Raw genomic sequence first — 22,275 nt, 5'->3', positions numbered from 1 at the left:
AAGCCCTCTTCTGTGCTCCCCAGCACAGGTGGGCAAATTGAGGCCGGCCGATAGGTTGCCAGGGTCCTCCTGAGCCAGCGCTGTGCCCGCACGCCCACAAGGGACCTGTGTCACCAGGTTAAAAATGGAAACGGGTCGGGCTTTTTCTTTTCTTTTTTTTTTTCCTTTGAGAAAATCCTAGGCCCAAATAAGGCGAGGGCTGCGGGGCGGCTGGTGAGCTGGCCAAGTCCTCCTGAGCAAGCGAGTGGCGGCTGGCCCGGCGGCCTGGGCTTGGGCCTCCTCCAGGACTCGCCCGGCAGCGGGGCGGTGCGCCCGGGCGCCTATAAGGGCCTCACCCCCGCCCGGCTGCTCACTCGCCCCGGCCCGCAGCGCAGCCCCCTCCGCAGAGTCCTCTGTGCCCGCGCCCCACCGCCCAGCCATGGAGGCCATCAAGAAGAAGATGCAGATGCTGAAGCTGGACAAGGAGAATGCCATCGACCGGGCCGAGCAGGCGGAGTCGGATAAGAAAGCTGCGGAGGAAAAGTGCAAGCAGGTGAGGTGCCATCTGCTGGGCCGGGTCTGGCTACCCAGTGCCCTCTCTGGGCTGCTCCTGGTCCCAGAGGCCACGCTCTGGGACCCCAAGTGGGAGTCTCAGAATCCTCAGTGCCTGGAGTCAGGGCAAGGACAGGGGGTGATGCTCTGGCCAAGAGTGAGGGGACCACTGTCTTCCCAGGGTCCCTGAACTGGGAGAGAGAGGTGACGATACCCCAGCAGGGCCGGGGCAAGCAAAGTGAGAGTGAATGCACACACGGGCAAGGGAGGGGTGTTTGTGCATGCTGGAGGGGTATGCAAGCTGGAGTGTGCATGTAGGTGTGTTGGGATAAGAGTGTGAGTGTGTGGGGGTGTGTGTACTAGAAGGGGTGGTTGATTGATGTCATGTGTCAGAGTGTATTTGTGCGTTTGGGCACTTCCGTGTGTGCACAGGTGGGGTGTGCACAAGTGGGGTGTGAGTGTGTATGTTTTGGCTGGAGAGAGTGTGGAGGAGTAAAAGCACCTGTGACAATCAGTACGTGCAGACAGAGGCATGAGCGTGTGGTTGTTGGAAGGTGGGTATGAGAAGAGTCTGGATGTGTTCGTGAGTCTGTGAGGGCGTTGGTGGTATTGCCATGGGTTTGTGTGTGCAGGTGTGTGCGCCAAAGTTGACACAGCGGGCAGAGGCTGGCTGTGTGTGTGCCTGTGCCAAAGTTGACATGACGGTAATGGAATGTGTGTATATCAGGGAGTATGTGTGTGTCGAGGTGACTGTATTTGTATTGGCATGTGTGTGCTTGTTGGGGTGATTGCTGTCAGAGTGTGTGTGTGTGTGCGCGTGCATGGGCATGTGTAGTGGTGAAGAGGGCAGTGGGGAGCTATGTGTGAGTGTGCGTCACCTTGTCCCCATGTCAGGACAGTCCCAGGTGTGACTCTGTAGGAAGGGCGGCCGAGTGGGTGTGTGTGGTGGGGCCGGCTGTGTCTAGCTGCTGGGGCAACTGAGAGAGAATCTGGGGCCTGGGATGGTTGGAGATTTAGGGGTGAACCTGAGGATCTCGATGCATCTCTGTGCATCTCAGGTGCCCGTGCTGTCCCTGCTGGGAGCCCAGACGGGAAAGGTGAGGGTGCCAGTGGCAGGCGGAGGCCGTGGACCTAGAGCTCTGGAGACGAGCTTTCCAGAAGACTCTGGCCATAGGGTACACCAGGGAGCCAATGCAGCGAGTGGACAGAGGCCTGGGCTGGGCAGTCCCAAGGCCACGGCCTGGAGCAGAGCAGATGTCAGCTGTCGGGGGCTGGGTGGTGGATCAGCCAGTAAGAGGAGACAGGGAGTGCTGCTCTCTCCGTAGCACCCTGCCCCCCACAGGGCTCATCCACTCCCCCACCATCAACTACCCAGCCCTCAGGAGCATCAAGGTCTCAGATAAGTCCCAGGAGCCACCCAGGACAGTGATACTATGTGCCTAGCCCTGCCCAGTCCAGACGCCAGGCCAGCTTGGCAGGTAAAAAGGGCAGGCTCTGAGCTCGGCCTGGCTCTGTTCAACTAGGTCACTGGGCACCGTGGAGCAAAAGGCCTTCGCTGGTCTGTGCCTCAGTGGCCCCACGTTTGAGACAGGAAAGTGACAATGGTGCTTCCCTTACGGCCACGGCAGGATTAGAGGTGACTGCAGGTGGAGCACTTGTCCTGGTGCCTGGCACAGAGTAAGCACTCAATAAATGCAGGATTATTTCCTGCCCTGCCCTACTTCCCCTTTGGGCCTCCCCATCCCCCAGTGATCCCGGGCTTCCCTAAGAGCCTGTGACACATTCACAAAGGCCAGCCCCACCCCAGCACTCCCTGCTATACTCCCTTCCTCCCTCCTGGTTCTCCTCCCTGACAGAACCCTTCTCACACCAGTCCTGAGCTGCTTCCTCCACCCGTCATTTAGCCCTTGCCATGAGAGGTTTAGTTAGGGGTTCAGAGAAAAGCAAGTTTCTGGCTCTAATGGGCACTAAGGTGTGAGTGACTGATACAGCATAATCTCCCAAGGCAGACACCAATTCAAAATGGAAGGCCACTCAATGCCTTCAGCCAGCTGCATGGCCAAAAGGCAGGGACAGGTTCTGTGGCCTCCAGCCGGGTTTTCATTCTGTTCTTGTTTTTCCACAAAGCCACCCACTGGGGTGGACTTGTGCTCGCATCCAGGCTGGGTCTTCTAACTTTGACTCGGGACACATTGCTGCCCTTCTCTGAACCTTCAGTGTTCTTATCTGTGAAATGGGGGCACAGGCTACTTTCTGATGGCCAAGCATGGAACCCAAGATTCCAGAAGCCCAAAGCAGAGGCCATATTCCTAAGGGGCCTGATGGCCTGTCCTGCCTGGGAACAGAGGCAGGAGGCAATGACGGACTTGATTTACCTAGAGTTCCTTATACTTCAGGGGGGCAAGGTGTGTGTCCTGGGGTCAGCCTGCCCCTTGAGGACCCTGCAGCAAAATCTCCATTCTAGGTCCTGTTTGTCCAGTGTGGGAACAGGACCAGGAGGCCCAGCCCTCCCCGTTTCCTGCTCGCTCCCCTCCCAGGGCAGTGACATCCGCCACAACTGGCCTTTGACCCCACATCCTGCCTCAGCCCTGTCCTAGGGCTCCATTTACAAGGACTAAGGTGTGAATTCTGTGACCTTCTTAACCATTTTACCGGCAGGGAAACTGAGGCCCACAGAAGGAAGTGACTTGTCAGAGACCCTCCAGAGTCAGGGCAAGGCTACCCTCCCCGCAAGGTGCCATACACCAGCACACGCTTCATGCTTAGAAATCGGACGAGGGAAAGGAACCTGATTTGTCAGTCTTACTGATTTTTTTCTACCTGGCTCCAACCACTGAAGGGTTTGGGGTGTGTCATTGATTCATCCTGCAAACTTCCTCTGGACTGCCTTGGTGAGCACTTGGCCCAGCCCCACGCTGAGTGATGCTGGGGCTCGGCTCAGGGGCTCAGCGTGACCTGAGCTCTGCCCAACTCTGGAGGGGCCCAAGCTGGGAGAGATGGAGCCAAATATGGAGGGACGCCCCTTGCCTCAGCAGTCAGGGCTGGACCAGAGGGCAGGACAGGGACTGGGATGGCCCAAGGGGGTGGTGAGGCTCTGCCCAGGGCGGCAGAACAGGCCTCCCAGGGGAGGAGACATTGGTGCTGGGAGTGGAAGAGGGTGTGCTGGGCAGTAGGCATGCATCACCTAGAAGTCAAGTGAACCAGCTTTGGAATCAGTCTGCCAAGAGTTCAAGTCCCCTATCTTTATGGCCCAGGGCAAGTCCCTTCCTCATGCTAGGACTCAGTTTACCCTTCTGTGACATGCAGCTTCAGTGAGACAGTACATGTAGTGGGCCTGGTACTTTCTAAACACTTCATAGCCCCCTACCCATGTTATCGCGGTCCCCACTCCTTGTTATCCAAACCCGGCTCGAAAAGGTCATGAAAAACCCAACCATCTTTCCACCTGGATAAGCCCAAAGCTGCAGAACTTGCTCTCACTCTGTCACATTAAGAGAGAGCACATAGCTGGCACCTAGTAAATGCTGCACCCCACAGATCCTTCCAGGAGGAAGTCAGGTGAATGCTGGGTCATGCTGGCTCATTTTCTCAGTCAAGCCAGAAGTTTTACAGCAGTGCTAAGCATTCAGAGACCACCATGTCAAGGCTTCCATTTTGCAGATGAGAAGACTGAGGCCAGAAAAGGGGGCAGAGGTCATACAGCTGGGATTTGGAGCCAGGCTTCTGGGCTTATTGCCTGAAGGTCAAGATCAGGCCCTGTGGAGACTGACATTGCTGTCACCCTCCTCTTCTGAGCCTCCACTCCCCTCCCCATTTCCTAACTCAGCAGTAGGACATTTGGCGGCCTTGAAGATGGGACAGGGGCCTTTTGAGAATTTGCACGGGGGCACCTGGGTGGCACAGTTGGTTAAGCTTGGTTTTGGCTCAGGTTGTGTTCTCAGAGTTGTGAGATCAAGCTCATTGGGCTCTACTCTCAGCATGGAATCTGCTTGAGATTCTCTCTCCTTCTCCTTTTACCCCTCTCACTTGTGCTCTCTCTCTCTCTCTCTAAAATAAATCTAAAAACAAAAGAGAGAGAGAGAGAGAGAGAGAGAATTTGCATGGGCACACACACATAAAGCATCTGGCACATTTCACATATCATCTCAGGGGTGAGTGTGTAACCCAGATCAGATTCAGAGCTTGACCTAGAAGCAAATCAGCTTTTATAACATACTTTCTTCGGGAAGTTAGAGAAAAGAAGTCAGAAAGAGATGCAGGAAATCAGGCCTGGCATAAGGGCCTGTCCAGAAGTGGGTTCAAATTCTGTGCTGTGTGACCCAGAGAGTCACTCCACCTCTCTGGGCTTCCTGCTGGGAAGAGGAAGCAGGACGATGAAGCAGGGCCCAGAGACGGCTGCTGGCCCACCCTGGGAGCATGGACTGGACGAGGGGGTCAAACATAAGTCAGATCAAATTATGAGCTGGACTGACCACCATGGACCAGAGTTAGGGAGGGAGGTGCAGCCTAGAGGTGACAGAGAAGGCTTCCGGAGCGGACTCGTGACTGGCGTGGTGGAGGGTGATGGAGATGGAGGGTCTGTGGTTTGTATCCCATAGACGTGAACTTTTCAAACCGGGGTGCCAAGAAAGGGACAAGGCTCCCAAGATAAACAAAGAACCAAAAATTTGAGGTATGTGGGTGACATTTGCATTAAATGAACACAAGCCAGATGTGCAATAATTTTAAAGATTTAACCTTAGCCTTGGAAGAAAGTGGTCTTTGAGGAGCATCCCTCTTCTAGCCAAGCCCCCAAGTACAGGAGTGGGGCGGGCCTGAGTCCTTCAATCTTTCAGAGTATTTCAGTTTTTTCTTGGGAGAGAGAGAGAGAGAGAGAGAAAGAGAGAGAGAGAGAGAGAGAGAGAGAGAGAGAAAGCACCGGGTGGGGGTGAAGGCAAGGGGCAGAGGAACAGGAGAAGGAGAATCTTAAGCAGGCTCCATGCCCAGTGCCAACTGGACTAGCGGCTCCATCTCACCTCCCCGAGTTCACAATCCTGAGAGCATGACCTGAGCCAAAATCAAGAACCCGAGGCTTAACTTACTGAGCCCTCCAGGGGTCCCAACCCTTCAGGGTATTTTGTGAGAAAGTCTGAGAATTCCTCTCCTGGACAACGGGGAGCCATGGCAGTTGTAGGCAGGGGGAGGGCAAACATACAATTAGAAATTTCCTCTGGCTGCCAATGTAGGAGGCCGAACTAGAGGGGGGCAGGCTGGGGTTCCGAGGATGGTCTAGGCCCAGAGTAGGAGACTCCTACTGCTGCCTACCTCAGGACCACCAGCAGTCCGCGTCCCTGAAACTGGGACGTAAAATCCGATGTGTGTTTCTGGGAAGTGTGTTTCCGGTACTCATTTCGCAAAATCTGTAAGCGATTCTGAAAGAGTATCCAGGACTCCCGGAAAGATAAGCACAGCTGGTCCCAAGAGATGGGGAGGAGGTGGAGACCATACTAACAGGTAGCACTGGAGTGGGGCACTGTATCCCTATCCCCAGACAGACAGAGGGCCCTGGTGACTGAGGGAGACGGCCCTGCGCCTCGCGCGCCTGGCCCCCAGGCTGACACGTGCCCCGTCTGTCCCCAGGTGGAAGAGGAGCTGACGCACCTCCAGAAGAAGCTGAAGGGGACGGAGGATGAGCTGGACAAATACTCCGAGAACCTGAAGGACGCCCAGGAGAAGCTGGAGCTGACGGAGAAGAAAGCCTCCGACGTACGTGCGCAGTAGTGGGGGCGCCGGCGGCCGGGCCAGGCGGGAGCCCCGGGGCCGGGCCGGGGGCCGGGCCGGGCCGGGCCGGGCCGGCGGGCGGGCAGCGCCGGAGGAAGAGGAGGAAGAGGAGGAGGAGGAGGAGGAGGAGGAGGAGGAGGAGGAGGAGGAGGAGAAGGCGGTGCCTCCCGGCGCTTTCTCCAAATAAGTCCCGAAAAGGGGCACTTTCCAGCAGCTGTGGCCAGCGGTGCCGACGTCAGGCCCTCCCCCAGCGGTGCTGACGTCGGCGGCCGGGCCGGGTGACCTCATCGCCCCGACGGCGGCCGGGCCGGGGGCGGGGAGAGGCGGGGGCGGCCCCCGCGCAGGCAAAGGCTCGGGGGCCGGGGCGCGGCTGGTGCAGCTTTCGCCGGAGCCGAGCCGAGCCGAGCCGAGCGCCCGCCGCTGCCCGCCGCCCGCTGCGTGCGCCTCCGCGCCTCCGCGCCATGGCCGGCCTCAACTCCCTGGAGGCGGTGAAACGCAAGATCCAGGCCCTGCAGCAGCAGGCGGACGAGGCGGAGGACCGCGCGCAGGGCCTGCAGCGGGAGCTGGACGGCGAGCGCGAGCGGCGCGAGAAAGTGAGAGCCCGCGCCCGGCACCCCCGGCGCCCCCGGCGCCCCCGGCGCCCCCCGCCCAGCGCGCGCTTCCCCCTTCTCCCTGCGCCGCTCGCTTCCCGCGCTCCCCGCCTGCGCTCGGCGGCCACTGCCCGGTGCCCCCCCCCCCGCCCTCCATCCGCGCTCTGGCCTGGCAGCTCCCGGATCGCCGACCCGCACCCCTTCCCCGGGCCGGCCGCTGAGACCCCCCTTCCTCCGCAGTCATCCTCCTTCCCGAGCCTGGGACGGGGGAGGGGGCGCCGCATCCGGATCGGGCGTGGCCGGCCGAGCGGGTAATGGGGGGATGGGGCCGAGGAGGACGCAGGATCCCGGAGTGGGGAGGGGTGTGGGGGCGCCGCGCTGCCGTCGGACTCCGGGCTGGCGCCGGGGTCCTGGGCGGGGGGTGGAGGCGGCCGGCGGCTGGACCTTGGGGCGGGAAGTGAGAGTGGAAACATTGAGCTCCCATTGTCTGGGGTGGACGAGCCGGCCCGGACTGGGGTGGGGGTGGGGGGCGTCGCACTCTCTCCCCCTTACGCGGCTTCCCGGCTCCAGCTGAACTTTCCCAGCTGTTCCCGGGCGCGGCGGCGACGTGTCTGCTCCCGGCGGGGGGCGGAAGTTCAGCCCGGAGCCGCCGGCCTTTCCCTCCCCGCCGGGTCCCGGCAGCCGGGCGACCGGCCGCGGGACCCCGCCTTTCTCCAGAAGATCTTAGGGATGTTAGCTCGGGGGCCCTCGACCCAGGATGGTTTGGTGTGCCCCGGAGCCTCGCTGCGGCGCCTGAGACAGATAATGGGGCTGGAGGAGGAGGGCTCTCTCCGCCCTCCCTCCTCCCTCCGACTGCCCCTCGGGGCTGGACCGATGGTGGCAACCCTCGGGGCTGGGGGCTGGGGAGGCGTCCGGATTCTAACGCCACCCATCTCCCACCACTTGTCCTTAACCCCTGGGAGCGAGCCTCCCCATCCGTAAAGCAGCGGTGACCCTAATGCTGACCCCCTAGGATGGCTGGGAGGGGCCGGGAGGAACGGCACATAGTAGGTGTTCAGTTCCTGGGCAGTCTTTGCAGCCCTCCCTGTCCCCTCAGAAGAGCTCAGCCTAATGGGTGTGATCGGTGCAAATCAGGCTGGCTGGTAGCATTGCAGAGGGGTTTCGTTGTGCGAGCAGGACGGGGAAGCAATCACCCCGTGGGGTAGGCTTCAAAATGGAAGTTGAGCATTTATGATTATAGCATAAGAGTTTGCTGGGAAAAAGAGACCTAGGTGTGCAAGAAAGTTGGGGGAGAGGGTGGAAGCCCAGGGCCCCCGAAAGCTGGAGTTTCAAGGCTCAAGGGTGCGGACCCCAGAAGTGGAAAAGGTGCCCCGGCTATTGACAAGTCTGGAGGAGAGCCCCACGCCGCCCCGCCTGAGTGTTGGCCTGAGTGGAAGCCTTTCGTCCTGTCAGGGTAGCTCCGGCGTGAGGAGGCCTCAGAAACCTGGTGCAAACCTCAAACAGTAGCTGGTTTGGCCTCTTTCACACAAGTAACCAGCAGAACCCTCCCTCTGATCTCATCCCAAGTCATCTCGCTGGAGGACAATTACTTCTGCTTAAAAATGGCCCTCAGCCTGGAGCCAAGGTTGAGGAGTAGGACCGTCCAGTTGGGAGGAGAGATGTTTTTGGAAAGTTGTGGATTTCTTCAAAAGTTTGCTTTTCAGAGCATGCTCCTCTTGATCAGGACGGGGAAGTCTGAAGAAAGTTCTTGGGCAAAGGAACTGAGCCCAGAGGGGAGGGCAAAAAATAAAAGGTTTCTCAGTTTCTTGTGGAGAAAGCCAAGAGCCGGCGTGTGGCAGACTTCTGGGTCTGCCTCCCAACAGCTGGTTTCGTTTAGATTTTTGTGTGATTAACCGACATCTTCCTGTTCCCTTGCCACATGTATCTAGCAAGCCTCTTTTACCTTATAAGGGAAATCCTTTGTAGAGTGTAGAAGCTTTGATTGCAGGAAGGGGTGGAGCCCAAAATGACTAGCAGTGACTAGCAGTTTTTCAAAAATACGTATATATGTCTGCATGTATATAGTTGTGTGGATCAGCATTCTTTCAATCCCGGACAGTTGAAAATGTGCCAAAAGCATGATTATCAGGATTCAGAGCTCCCCACATCAGGAAAGTCTCACTTTAATTTTTAAGAGACAACTCATGAATAAAGCACGTTTGTATGATTTTAAAAATCAATACTTTGCTAATGGGGATGGTGGTTCTTTGCAGGGGGAGGGGTTGATGAACATGTTCTGGAAAGGTGTGGTGTTGGAAGGTTGTGGTGTTGGTTTTTGGAGTACTAACAACTATTGAGGGGGAAAAAGATTAATACCCGCCCCCATTGCTGAAGGAATTAAGATTCATGTTATTAAAAAGAATAAAAGGCACCCACTCCTTGGAAGGAGTGGGTGAATTTCTTAAAATAGTTCACTGGTGGTTTTAATGTATTCTCCAAATTGGGGTTTCATAGGAAGTTGCAATCAGAAACACCTGTGGGAGTATGCCCTCCATCTGCTGCTAAGAATCTGGAACTGAGGGAAGTTTCCTGATTCTCTGTGTTTTTCAGCATCTCTGGCCTCATTCTTTCACTTTTTTTTTTTTTGGCTTATAAATTCAGGGGGTTAGGGGAGGGAGCAGTTTTCTACTAATGTTTATGGCCTTCCCCACTTCAGAGATTGCCTTGATATGAAGCAGCCAGTGTAGCTTCCCACATTTTCTCTTGGTTGAGTCAAGTTTCACCAACTCTTCAATATTTCTTGCTGCGGGTGGCTGCCCTCGAAGCCCCCACGGGACTCCGCAGGGTATAAACAGGTTCAGCCAGGGAAGAGCCGTGGGCTGGGGTTCCTGAGGCCGTTTCTCACCAGTTCTGACGGCACGTAGTTGGACCTCTCACTTTCCCCGTTGTAAAACACTGGAGGATTAAATGAGGTGAAATCATAGGACTTCCCACACACCAGGTGCGGTGCCACACCCTCAGTGACAGGTATTTGTGGTGTTGCGACGGGGGAGGCTCAGAGCAGTGAAGCAACCTGCCCAATGCCACATGGCTACAAATTGGCCAAACAAGGGATTCTGACCCAGGGCTCTTTGAGTCTGGAGTTCCTATTTTTATGTATGCTGCCGTTATTACCTTCCTCGTAGGTGAAAATACCTTGAAAAGCCGGTATCACTGTTCCGACATCCCTTCTGTGCCTGTAACCGAGTTCTCTTTCCTTACTTAGATTTTTTTGTCCCTTTATCTCTGGGCGAGACCTAGTTCAGGGTGGTGTTCTGATGGTGTCGCCCGCCTCTCCCATGTTGCATGGCCAATGTTGAACTGAGGCTTCCATGCTCTTGCATGTCTCTTACCATGGAGGTGACAGGGAGCGGAGGAGCTCCTTATATGACAGGGTGAGCCAGGGCACTGGTGGCCTTAGTCTCTGGGAATCCCAGAGAGGCCAGCCAGCGCTGTCTTCTCACAGCATGGGGTACACTTGTCACTCTTCTGCATTGACTTGACTGCCTGTCCTATACTGATACACATCTTTGTCCTTGAGTGGTGGATGTTCCCGGATGTTTTCGGGGGGAGACCATAATGGAAAATTCACATTCTCCAGAGGAGAGTGTGAATTCCTTACCTCCTGCATTCCCGGGTGGGCTTTGGAGGTAGGAGGGAGCCTGTTAACCAAGGGAAGAGTGCCATGTGAGCTGGGGACTCCCTGCTGCCGGGCTGGCCTTTTCCTTCTTAACCCGGCTGCACCTCTGACCTCCCCAGGCCGAAGGGGATGTAGCAGCTCTCAATCGACGCATCCAGCTTGTGGAGGAAGAGCTGGACAGGGCTCAGGAGCGACTGGCCACAGCCCTGCAGAAGCTGGAAGAGGCAGAAAAGGCTGCAGATGAGAGCGAGAGGTAAGGACGCTTTAGACCTGGTGGCATCAGCATTTGCTTCTCAGAAGTGGGGGTTGTGCAGTGTGGCTCACCACCTAGAGCCGGGGTGCAACTGAAGGAGACAACATGGACATGCTCGTGTGCACATACGTAGGAAGGCACGACAGTGCCTTGTGGGCTGCCATGCCATGTAGAAGTGTTTGTCATTGGGGTGATTATGAAGAAAACTAAAAACCGGCAGAGAAGATTTAAAAATGGGTAGATGTAAGCCTACAAGTATGACTGTCACTGGCCACCAGTTTGCAGAGGGCTATTTCGTGTGTTTTCTGAAAGCCAGCGCATCTCACTGGTGTTCTCAGGATACCAAGTTCCCCGGGGAATGGGAGAGGGGGAAGGGAGGTGAAAACTTGAAATGGGCCATATGGATGGATGGATTGTTAACACCCTCCCATCAGGCAGGCTTTAGATTGCCGGGCAGTGACAACTGTGTGTCAAGAACACATGCAAACCAGCACCATTAACGTACTTGGAACTGACAGTGTCCCTCATCTCTGTGGCATGCCCTCTACATTTGGGCCTCCAAAAGGTTACTCCGTCCCCCAGAGCAGGATAATTCTGCGTTCCTTGGTGCAGGCTCTGGAGGACTGAGGGCAGATTGTGTAATTCACAGAAGCAGCCGTCTCTGTGTGGTGGTAAATGGGTTCCTTGTGTGGTGATGGTGTGGGCTGGGCCACTGGTCATTGTGTATCTACCACACGATCACACCAGGATTCTCATTTCACCCAACCACTGTGGCTTCCTGGTATAAACCCCTCCAAAGGATTAATTTTTGATTATGCTGTTGTAACCATAAACTGGAGACTCAGAACCAACTGGGGAGTCTTGGAGATTGACTTTGCCAGTTGCCCATGCAGGAAATTTCTTCCCCAGGCAGTGGAGTGGCCTGTGCCAGGGGAGAGCATACACCCCAGTGGAGGCTCTGCTTCAGCCACCAAAAAATATGAAGGATCTGGTCACAGGTTGCTCATGGCTGTGCCTGGGGCCTGGGTTAGCTGCTGCCCATGTTCATAGGCAGATCAGGCTGGCCAGATGTCTCACTTCCAGGACCTCACCAAACCCAGAGAGCCTGGGAGGGCCCCTCACTTATCTGTTTCCTATCACCAGAGACCTTTGGTGACACACTTGTTAGGAGGCTGCTGGTTATGGTAGAAAGAATTCTATACTTGGGAACCAGAGGATTGAGATTCAGGTCTTTTCCACTGCTGCTTACTTCATATTGGGCAAGTCACTTTGATCTCTCCAGTGCTGCAAAGCTTGCAAGCTTCTCAAGCTTGCTCGGATGCTGAGGTTAAGGCTTAGTACAGATGTGAAGATGTCTTGACAGTGAGTTAGGAACACTAGTGACAGCCCAAATGGAAGTCTTTATTGAACAGCAAGACCTGTATGGTCCTCCGCTCAGGGCAGGCGTGACACACGTCAGTACATTATCCTGGATTGGCCTCTTTGGAGGTATCTGATCTTAAGTAGTACACTCCAAGCAGCGCAGGCCAGTGGGCTCAGTTCATAGTCACCAAGCTGTGCGGTACATTCCCAGCTGTCCCCAGGACACTGTCCTTTCCAGACTGGATGTATCCACTTCAGTTCAGGTCCTTCTCACCCTTCCCTTTGTGGGCATCTGCCTCTGACCTGGTCTTCCCACTGTACTCCCTTCATCTTTCTGGTTTCCATTCATTCTTGCTTTTGAAACCATCCTCTGCTTCCCTGTATTCTCTTCTGGAAAGCCTTCCATGACACATAACACACCTCTGCCCCCAGTGCGGTGGAACTCATCATTCCCACAGCAAGGCTGTCCCAGACCTCTCATCACATTGTGGTAACTGTTGGCACATAAGTACCTCTTGTTACTAGTCAGTGAGAGGCTGTATAGGATGGGAGTATGGACCCTGGAGCCAGATCACTGGAGTTGGAATCCCAGCTCTGCCACTTACTAGCTACACAACCTTGAGCAACTTACTTGGCCTATGCCTCAGTTTCTTCCTCCGTAAAGTGGGGATGGTGTCCCTCATAGGGCATTCATGAAGTTGAGGGCAAAGGGGAAGTGAATGAGAACCGCTTTTCAATTTACTCTTTAGAGCATGGTTCTTGGTAGATAGATGTCAGAGGGGTATTTGGATGAGCAGGTGTATGCAGCTGTATGATGAGCGGTAACCTGTGAAGGTAATGACAAGCTTGCTCCTTGCAGAGGAATGAAGGTGATAGAAAACCGGGCCATGAAAGATGAGGAGAAGATGGAGATTCAGGAGATGCAGCTCAAAGAGGCCAAGCACATCGCTGAGGAGGCCGACCGCAAGTATGAGGAGGTGAGTGGGGCTGGCAGATGGCAGCAGCAGGAAGTGGGGAGGAAATGGATCTGCGATAGGGAGAGCCCTGGGGCCGCCAAAGGAAGCTTTTGGTTAGTTCAGCTGTCCTTTTGTGTCCACATCTGTTCTTCCAGAGATAGCCACTTGGCTAGGAAACTATCTTCCACAATGCCAGAAAGGCCCGGGGAATTGTGTGACACTTGTCTTCCTTAGTAGGGAAACCAATTGATCAGATCACTTTTTGTCTGGCAACCGGGTGTTTTAGTACGGTTTGGCTCAAATTGGGAATCAGAGATCTTCAGACCACGAAAGCTCAGTTGCTTTCCTGCCGGCCTCGGTAGTCGGCTTCCCCCATGTCTGCCTCACTTCTGGGGCCCACATCTTCGCAGATGATCTGGATGAAGCCTTGCTGTCTATGAGGGCGGTGGCAGGGGGCATCCTAGTGGACATGGCTGTTGGGGGGTCTCAGTTGATCCTTTCTGTCTGCAGGTGGCTCGTAAATTGGTCATCCTGGAAGGCGAGCTGGAGAGGGCGGAGGAGCGTGCCGAGGTGTCTGAACTGTGAGTGGTAGAGCGGGACAGAGAGGGACCCAGCTGGGCTCCTAGGGCACAGTGGGAGGGAGTTTGTCAGGTAGGAAATTGACTGACTCGGTAAGGCCTCTGCTCACATGGATGGGCAGCTGGGAGTCGTAGCTCGGCCCCTCCTCCGGGCCTCCCTGTCTTTTTGTTCTTGCTGTCCTGGGAAGTGCTGCCTATGTGTTGACTCTTCCCACAAGGTATTGGGAAATAGAAGTGAGAAAGGCAGTAGCAGAGAAACCTGGAAGTCCCATTTTCCCAGAAAGGATGGCTCAGGAGGCTGTGCCTTCTTAAGAGAACACTTACCTATGGAAGGCCGATTTGTCAGCCTTTCACTGCCTTGTTCTTGATGTCATTGTTTGCCTGTGACACATTCCTGGGGTTGGGGGGTGTGGAGGTGAGAAGCTGACCACGGTCCTGCAAGCTCTGAACAAACAAAAAGCCTCTCCCCTTGGCTTTCCGTGAGGAATCCAGCCCAGTGGAGCATCCTGCAGTGCTGAGAGAGAGGATCTAGTTTCGCAAATCCATTCAGAGCTTGCCTCCTGGAGTGTTGGGTGCAAACTGATTGCTGTCTCTCAGCCTCCTGCACTCCATTTCATTCTTACACCTTCCGGAGTCAGCCTCATCAATCATAGATTTCACAAGTCCCTGTTGCCTCACCCTTGGCGAGAGCCCAGGAGTGCTTTACAAACCTTCCAAATATGCCTCGGCCTGCTGCGCCTTTGCCAGGCATGATAGGGTTTTGATAAGTGCACAGCACTATAGCTCTGAAAAAAGCCATTAACATTTTCCCCCCGCATTCCTTCTGGGGGCCCTAGGCAGCGTGGATTCCTCTTTTTGAAAGCTTTCAGGGGAATTGCCTTGCTGGGGAGGATGGGACATAAAACTTCTTTGTCTTTGCACAGTAAATGTGGTGACCTAGAAGAAGAACTCAAGAATGTCACTAACAATCTGAAGTCACTCGAGGCTGCATCTGAAAAGGTTGGTGGTTGGCTTGGCATTGGTGATTCATTGGACTTTTTTCTTCTCCCATGATGCTTGGGAGTATGCCAGGGTATCGGGGGTCTAACCTGTATTTCCTAACAGTAGCTTTGGTGCCCAGAAACAAGGTTTTTCCCCCATAGAAAGAACTGTCCGGTGGTTAGATTTCCTTCAGTGGGGTCTTTGCACCATCTTTTATCTCCACCTTCTGTGAGGGTGGAGATGGACTATGGGATTCGTACCTGGTCAGGCTCCTTTTAGGGAGATTTGAGCAGGATTGTATACAGAGCTTCACTCTCATGAATCCCTTGGATCCTCAGAAATACACTCTAAAAGATTGAGCAGCAGATATGAGAGGTGGAATTGGGCTCTTTAGGTTGAAATCGTACCCAGAGAAGTCATTACAGGATAGAACCATACGAGGAACACTGTACGTACTCTTCCATGGCCTGCCCTATGAATTCGCTGTCCTCACTTCCTCAGTCTCCTGCCCTCCTACTGCCCTCCAGTTGCACTGAACATCTAGGTTAGGGGTTTCTCGGCTGTATAGCCCCACATACTTCTTTTCCTATCATGATGGTTGATCACATTTGTCATAATTAATTAGATGCCTTCTTTGCTAGGTTGTAAGTCTTAGGGACAGGGACTATGTCTGTCTTGTTTTAGAATTGTGTCAGTAGTATTAACAGGGATACCAGGAGAGTTGAGCAGTTGTAGCTCATGTGTGCATGCTAAATGCTGTCCTGGGCCATGGGGGGTAGATGTTACAGTAGTAATATAGCTTCTACTCTTCAAGGCCTCAGACTGTAGTTGAGTAGACTCTGACCCCAATAATAAAAGGGACTTTAACAAAGGGACCTTGGGAAGTTGGGGAATGTGTCATGAGGAGGTGACATTTAAAAGGGCTATAAAGCATGATGAAGGCCAGGAGCTCAAATTCCAGAGTCAGGTTCCAGTCGTGGTATGGTCACCTCATAGCCATGTGACCCTAAACAAACTACTTAACTTCTCTGTGACTCTTTACTCATCTGTAAAATGGGATCGAGTATATCTAACAACATAGTGAGCAGCTATAAAGATTAGCTGATACTAAATCCGAATTGAACCTTGTAAGACAAGAATAATTTCTGACAGGTAGTCACAGGGAAAGGAACATCCTATGCTTGGGGGCTTGGGGGGCCCAAGGCTGGGAGCCTGGAGAGTGCACAGAACGTGTTTGGGAAAGCTGGTGGAGAGTGGGGTTGGAAACATCAATTAGGCCAGCTGTGGAGGGCTCTCTATGGCTTGTATTTCCATTCAGCCATCTGCTCCAACTTCATCCCAATGTCATCTCAAGTTATCCAGCCCAGGCCTTCAGCTCAGTCCCATCCCAGAGGGCTCCTCAACAAATTCTCTTGAGTTTTGTTGTTTTTTTTTCTCTTGAGTTTTGGACACATTTTTTTCTACCTGAAAAGATGCTGCCTCCACTTTGCTTCTTGGGCATGTCCATAGTGCTTCAAGCACATGCTTTTCTCCAAGGAATAGAGAACCTATATTCTTCTATACTTTTTTTTCTTTTGGTTCCTTTTTTTTTTTTTAAGTACTGTTTTGGTTTCTCCCACAGTATTCTGAAAAGGAGGATAAATATGAAGAAGAAATCAAACTTTTGTCCGACAAACTGAAAGAGGTGAGCATGATCATACTCACCTAGTTCAAGTTCGTCTCGCGGCTAGTCCTGAAGCAATCATAGTGACTCCTTTCCTTCCTTCTAGGCTGAGACCCGTGCTGAATTTGCAGAGAGAACGGTTGCAAAACTGGAAAAGACAATTGATGACCTGGAAGGTATGAAGCTACTACCTAATTATGTTTGTTCTGCCTCCCACTTTGTGACAGTCTGCTGATAGATGGGAGGGGTTGAGCTGGGCTTTGTTCATCCTGGGAAAGTGAAGTGCGGAGTGACAGCACATTCTGGAAATCTGGAGCACTGGAACAGGACAGCGCAGGTCAAATTCAGACCTGGGTTTCCATTTTTCAATGAGTAAAAAAATCTCTTTGCTTAATTGGTGCCACATGTGAATACAGAGACCCAAATATGGCTGATTTTGTTTTAAAAGTCTTCAGAATTTCCTTCAATTTGCTCATTCCTGAAAGAAGTCTTGCATTTTTTAAATGCCTTACATTTTTACAGAAGCTCTCTCCCAGAGAGCTCAGAGCTTATCACAATATGAGAAAATGGAAATACAGAGAATGTAGACTGAAAAAAAAGACTCCAGTCTGCAAGTCTGGTGCCCACATATCCCAGAATCTCTTGAAGAGTTCCAACTAAAAAAAAAAAAAGAGAGAGAGAGAGAGAGAATTCTGTCCTGTGTTTTTCATAAAATAACTGGGAAATTCTAGCATCTTGGGATTCAGATAGAACATCCTAAAACTATCTGTCCCACCCAGAAAGGGTGCCAAACTTCTTCCTCAGACCACGTGTCCCAGTGTTTGGTTTGGGAGGTGAGGCTTCCGTATAAGTGAAAATACCCCCCAAAGTATAACCTTTGGTCTGGCTGACGTCACTGAAAGTCAGAAATAACCTGGGGTGTAGAAGCTGTGTCCATATTGAGCCCCATTCTGTTAAAGGCTCATTATGGCTAATCCCCCACAGAGCCTCAAATCACTTAGAAACCACTCCACTGATCTTTGGCTGCTTCATTTGTTTTACATAGGACGAAACTTTCTTCTAGTTCATGCTTTGTTTTCTCACTTTTTTTTTCCTTCCTCTCATTGTTCATCTATGGCACTCCATTCCGACCCTCGCGTTCTGTTCCCTGTACCTCTTCTTCCGAACTCTCTCCCTGGGGACCTCCACCCTCTAGACGAGCTATACGCTCAGAAGCTCAAGTACAAAGCTATCAGCGAGGAACTGGACCATGCTCTCAACGACATGACCTCTCTCTAAGAGGGAGCTGGGGTGCCACCCTCTGTCCTAGCAATACCGAAGTTGGCCTTCTCACTGTGATGCCTACGCTTCCCGTGGGCTTCTAGAAGCCTGTTTCCTGCCTCCTGGTTTGGTCTTTCAAGCTTTCCTCTGCTGTGTCTGTGACTGTGTGACTGAAATAAAGACAGGCCTTCCTTATGCCCAGGCCCTCATTTTCATTTTCTTCACTTGCCGCTTTTGAACCGTAGCTGTGAGGCCCTTGACGATGGTTACAACAGAAAGTGGGTGGTTCAAATGAAGAGCTCATTTCAAAGGGAAAATGGTGCCCACATGATTCTTTTCTGCCTGTATGGAGACGAGAGCCAATTTGGCATGAGCTCTCAAATATGCACTAGCTAACTATATCTGCATGCCAATAGCAGTTTTTCCTTAAATAGAAATTGTTTTTGAATGGAGACTCATCCAGCCTCTTAAGCAGCTGGGTAGAGTCAGCAGAACTCGCAAAAACTGGCAGGCTTGCGTCTAAAAAGAAGCTACTCTTGAATGGGGTTTGACCTACGGATTCATAAAGCGGCAACGGCATTCTGGTCTCCTTATTTCTTCCTTTTCGCATTTGTTTTCTCTGTGTTACAACTCTTGAGAGTGGTGTCCTGGTTTCCCTGTGTCTTCACTGTGCATGGAACATCTACCCAGCCCTCTGTCCTGCCAGGAAGTTCACCAGTGAGCCTCACCTCCGTCCCTTGCCCTTAGAAAACAACTACACAAGGAATGAAAGTGTATCCCGTTAGCAGGGAAAGGGGGTGGAAGCTGCTGGAAAGCCAGACAGAAAGCGATGATTCATCCCCGAGTTCCAAACAAAGTTCCCTGAGATGCTAACATCTATCTTCTCATCCTTAATTTAACTCGAAGCAGGAACCTTGGTTTGGTTTGGTGAGAACTCATAAAGTTAGCCTATGGGCATGAAGAGATCATGCATATAGTAACCGAAAAGCCCATAGATTTTTCCACAAAAACCCAAATTTTAAATATTTTATCCACTTCTCTGCACCCCATCCACACCACCAAAAATTATCTCAGAAACACTGCCATCTTGATGTCCCAGCTTGTCTTCTAGACTCCCCCTTGAACCTGGGAGTAGAATGAACATCTCCAATTAGATCATCAGTTTTTTTGGTCACTCACTATAGCTTATCCCTCATCCTAGAATTTCTTATCCAGGTGTGAACCTCTGTCCCAATTCTTCATAATCATCCCTCCAAAATCCATCTCCCCTTAAACTGTATAGCCTTTCACCCCCAGCCGCTCCCTGGTTTTCTGTTATCCACCCTGAGCTTTTCCATAAGCCACTCCCCTCACACACTGCCATACTTACGCTCGTGGAAAGGTTAGACTATGTAGGGGTGGGTGTTGTTTGTTCACTCTATATATTTGTTCCTGGGATTTTTCCAAATGTATGTAGCCTCCACCCTTTGAAATAACTGCAGCCCTGCTTATCCAGTCATTCTGCTTAACTAAGTGCCTAAGTGGAACTTCATTTACAGAGATTTGGGCTGTGGAGATCAGCCACTACCCGTTGACAGTCTACGAGCCTGTCACACTTCTCAAGGGCAATTGATACTTTAAGAGAAAGTCATTTTTATCTCACACCTAATACAGAGTGGCTGCCAGGGAATCCCAAGTGGCAAGGTGAAGGGAGGTCAGGATTTGTAGTGGGGAGACCTGGGTTTGAACTCAGCCCTGCCATTTGAGGGTCTTCAACAAGCTGCTTAGCTTTGCTGCAAAAGTGGTAGCTCAGTTACTGAGGGTTAGGTGAGATTGTGGAGAAACTGGCTCATACGGAGTGGGCACTGTCCATCCATGTTAGTCAGGCCCACGGCACTCGCTGTATGTTTCTCTGACAGAATTCGCCCCAATCATAGCAACGTGATGTTTTTAACTGCATCAGATGAAAGGTTCAGCAGTTCTAGTTGAAAGACTGCCATCGTTGCAGTCATTTTCTTTTTCCTTTCTGAAAATTTCCAAGCTGATCCTATCACGGTTTATGAGGCATTTTGCTTTCCTCCAGTATTTTAATGATTCTTGGCCTAGTCTGTTATCAGCCATCACTCGTTGCAAACCAGTTCTGTCATGATCACTGTCATGCATAGCTCTACAGGGCACCTTTTTCAGTGTTTAAAAATTTGTCAGCTCAGTCACGTAGTAACTCACCTATAGTCTTAGATTTTGAGGCATGCTGCATTTATCTAGGGTTTGACTATATATATTGCTATGGACACAGATAAGAGTAACACAGTTTTGCCTGGAATTTAAATGGCCGCTCCCAAAACCTCCAAAGGAAAATCAGGTTCAGGATTATAATTTCCTACCAAAGGCTAACTAACTGGCACTAGGGGGGGGAAATGTAGTTTCCCATATCTGGGACTAAAGTCTTACGTTTGTGTAACCCTTCTTCAGTTCTGAAGTGCTCATTGTTTTTCCTTATGCTAATCCCCATGCCCTGTATTGCTATTGTTATCCTTGAGAGATGGGGAAACTGAGACTTAGCAAGGTTATAAATGGCGCATTCCAGCAGCACAGCTGGAGTTTAAGTGCAGGTGTTCTAACTCTAGATTGCCAGATTTAACAAATGGAAACATAGGACACCCAGTTAAATTTGAATTTCAGATAGGCAATGAATAGTTTTTTAGCATAAGTATATTTCACGCAACATTTGGGATATACTGGTACTAACAAATTATTTGTTTACTTGAAATTCAAATTTAATTGAAGACTGTGTATGTTATCTTACAACTCTGACTCCCATATTTTTGAAGCTTGATCTCTATTATTCCATGGTATACTACTGTAAGTAAAATGTAAAGTACTTTCTCTGCTCTGACTTTGACAGTTTGTGGAGTTTAGAAACTTTTTTTACCTTAACAAAGATGCTTATTAATTTATTTCCCCCCACTCTTAATCTTTACCAGAAAAACTTGCCCAGGCCAAGGAAGAGAATGTGGGCTTACATCAGACACTGGATCAGACACTAAACGAACTTAACTGTATATAACCAAAACAGAAGAGTCTTGTTCCAACAGAAACTCCAGAGCTCCGTGTCTTTCTCTTCTCTTGTAAGAAGTTTCTTTTGCTATTGAATCTTCGCTTTGCTGGAAATGTCAAGCAAATTACGAATACATGACCAAATATTTTGTATCAGAGAAGCTTTGAGCACCAGTTAAATCAAATTCCTTCCTTTTTTCAAACGGCACCAGCTTTTTCAGCTCTATTTTTATCCTTAAGTTGCATTTATTCATAAGGTAGGCAGGGTATTTCATATTGAGCATACTCTCTTAAGACTGAGGGCATTTGGTTCCTGGGAGAATAGACAACCCTACACTTTCAAAACCAACTCCAGTATCTAGTCAAGGGTCAATTTAAAAGGCCAAGGAATATATAATCTTCTGGGCCACTGTGTCACACGACAGGTATCCAGGGACCATCACATTAAAATATGGGTAGGGATTTTCCATGGGGGGTGGGGGTGAAAAGCCAGGGGGAGGGGGCTGGCTTTGTGGGAATTCATAAACCATAGAAAGATTAACCTAATCATCTTGGCTCTTTCCCACACTCCACCATGCAGAACAAACATTCTCTGAGCAGTCAGCATGAGAATACTTGGGAAATAATCATAATAATTACCCAGATATTTTCTAGATAGATCCTTGATGTTACGCTCTTCTACATGTTCCTCTCATTCTAAAGTTGGTCTCTGAGGAGCAGATAGCTTATTCCAATAATGGCTTAATAATAATAGCTTATTATCCAATAATAATGCTTGTCTGCTCTGATCTGAGACCGTCTATTCAGCAGGAATAAGTGTGGTAGAAGTCAGTCTTATTTCGAGAAGTCCTATCAGGAAGACCACTAGCCATCAGTAACTGAGTAGTTGTTAACAAATATTGGGCAGAAGGGGGCCTTTCTGACAGCAAGGTAGAGATAAAGTAATTGGCCTAGTTTCATCTCCTTTAAACTTCAGGAATGGCAAACTGAAGATTTACTTATGTAGGACTTTAATTCCTTCTTCAGGACCAAGTTAATAAAAGACCAAGAAGAAACTCCTGATTAAACTGGATATGGAGTATTTTGTAGGCAGGGCTGCACATTTTGGCTTTGTTGTAATTTCTGCTTTCTTGATTAACATCTCAGAGCTGAAACATTCCACATTCCCCAGCAGTGTGGGGGCCAACTCAAGTTTACAATGCTGACAAAATTACCCTGCTTCTAGCTTATCCAAATCCTCTGCCCCTCACTCCTATTTATTAAGCATCACACTACCCAAAGGTACACTAGCAAATTGTGCAATTGAATAAAACCCACTTTTCATTTAGATTCTTGCAACTGTATCATATGTAATAGTATCACTTTTTCTACATTTTGGTCAAATAAATTTTTACATAAACTATAATTTGTGTGAACTTTAGAATGTGTTTGGGGGGACGCGGAAGGTACTTGTTCAATGAGTGTTAATGGGATGGGAGGGAAAGATAACTGTGCCAAGATTTTTTTTTTCCTTTTTAGCTGTCATTTTTATTTTTTTTAATAAATTAATTTTTATTGGTGTTCGATTTACCAACATACAGAATAACACCCAGTGCTCATCCCGTCAAGTGCCCCCCTCCGTGCCCGTCACCCATTCACCCCCACCCC

At 51.0% G+C, this 22,275-nt stretch overlaps 1 protein-coding gene across 4 annotated transcripts; it reads left to right on the top strand.

Moving 5' to 3' along the window:
• Positions 1-339: 339 nt before the first annotated feature.
• On the top strand, positions 340-22,033 carry TPM4 (tropomyosin 4). Of its 4 annotated transcripts, none has more exons than XM_055343254.1 (9): positions 340-532; positions 6,151-6,276; positions 10,659-10,792; positions 13,014-13,131; positions 13,621-13,691; positions 14,612-14,687; positions 16,291-16,353; positions 16,439-16,508; positions 17,528-20,540. In XM_055343254.1, the coding sequence occupies exons 1-9, from the start codon at positions 419-421 to the stop codon at positions 17,608-17,610; spliced, it is 855 nt and encodes a 284-aa protein (XP_055199229.1). In that variant the 5' UTR covers positions 340-418; the 3' UTR covers positions 17,611-20,540. The 4 variants fall into 4 exon arrangements, with proteins under 4 accessions (XP_055199229.1, XP_055199227.1, XP_055199230.1 ...); XM_055343252.1 differs by lacking the exon at positions 17,528-20,540 and adding an exon at positions 20,556-22,033 and having other exon boundaries at positions 341-532; XM_055343255.1 differs by lacking the exons at positions 340-532; positions 6,151-6,276 and adding an exon at positions 6,625-6,884.
• Positions 22,034-22,275: the final 242 nt, after the last annotated feature.

Source organism: Nyctereutes procyonoides, unplaced genomic scaffold, assembly GCF_905146905.1.
Source record: "Nyctereutes procyonoides isolate TBG_1078 unplaced genomic scaffold, NYPRO_anot_genome, whole genome shotgun sequence".
In the NCBI taxonomy this organism is placed as follows: Eukaryota; Metazoa; Chordata; class Mammalia; order Carnivora; family Canidae; genus Nyctereutes; species Nyctereutes procyonoides.
The sequence above is the reverse complement of the archived record's forward strand: the minus strand, read 5'-3'. Positions and strand labels throughout refer to the sequence as shown.

What these genes read in the sequence shown, in the direction of transcription:
- TPM4 (XM_055343252.1), top strand. Translation starts at nt 419, where the DNA reads ATGGAGGCCATCAAGAAGAAGATGCAGATGCTGAAGCTGGACAAGGAG. An exon ending in CGGAGAAGAAAGCCTCCGAC is followed by an intron (nt 6,277 to 10,658) that starts GTACGTGCGCAG and finishes TGACCTCCCCAG; the next exon opens with GCCGAAGGGGATGTAGCAGC. An exon ending in CCGACCGCAAGTATGAGGAG is followed by an intron (nt 13,132 to 13,620) that starts GTGAGTGGGGCT and finishes TTCTGTCTGCAG; the next exon opens with GTGGCTCGTAAATTGGTCAT.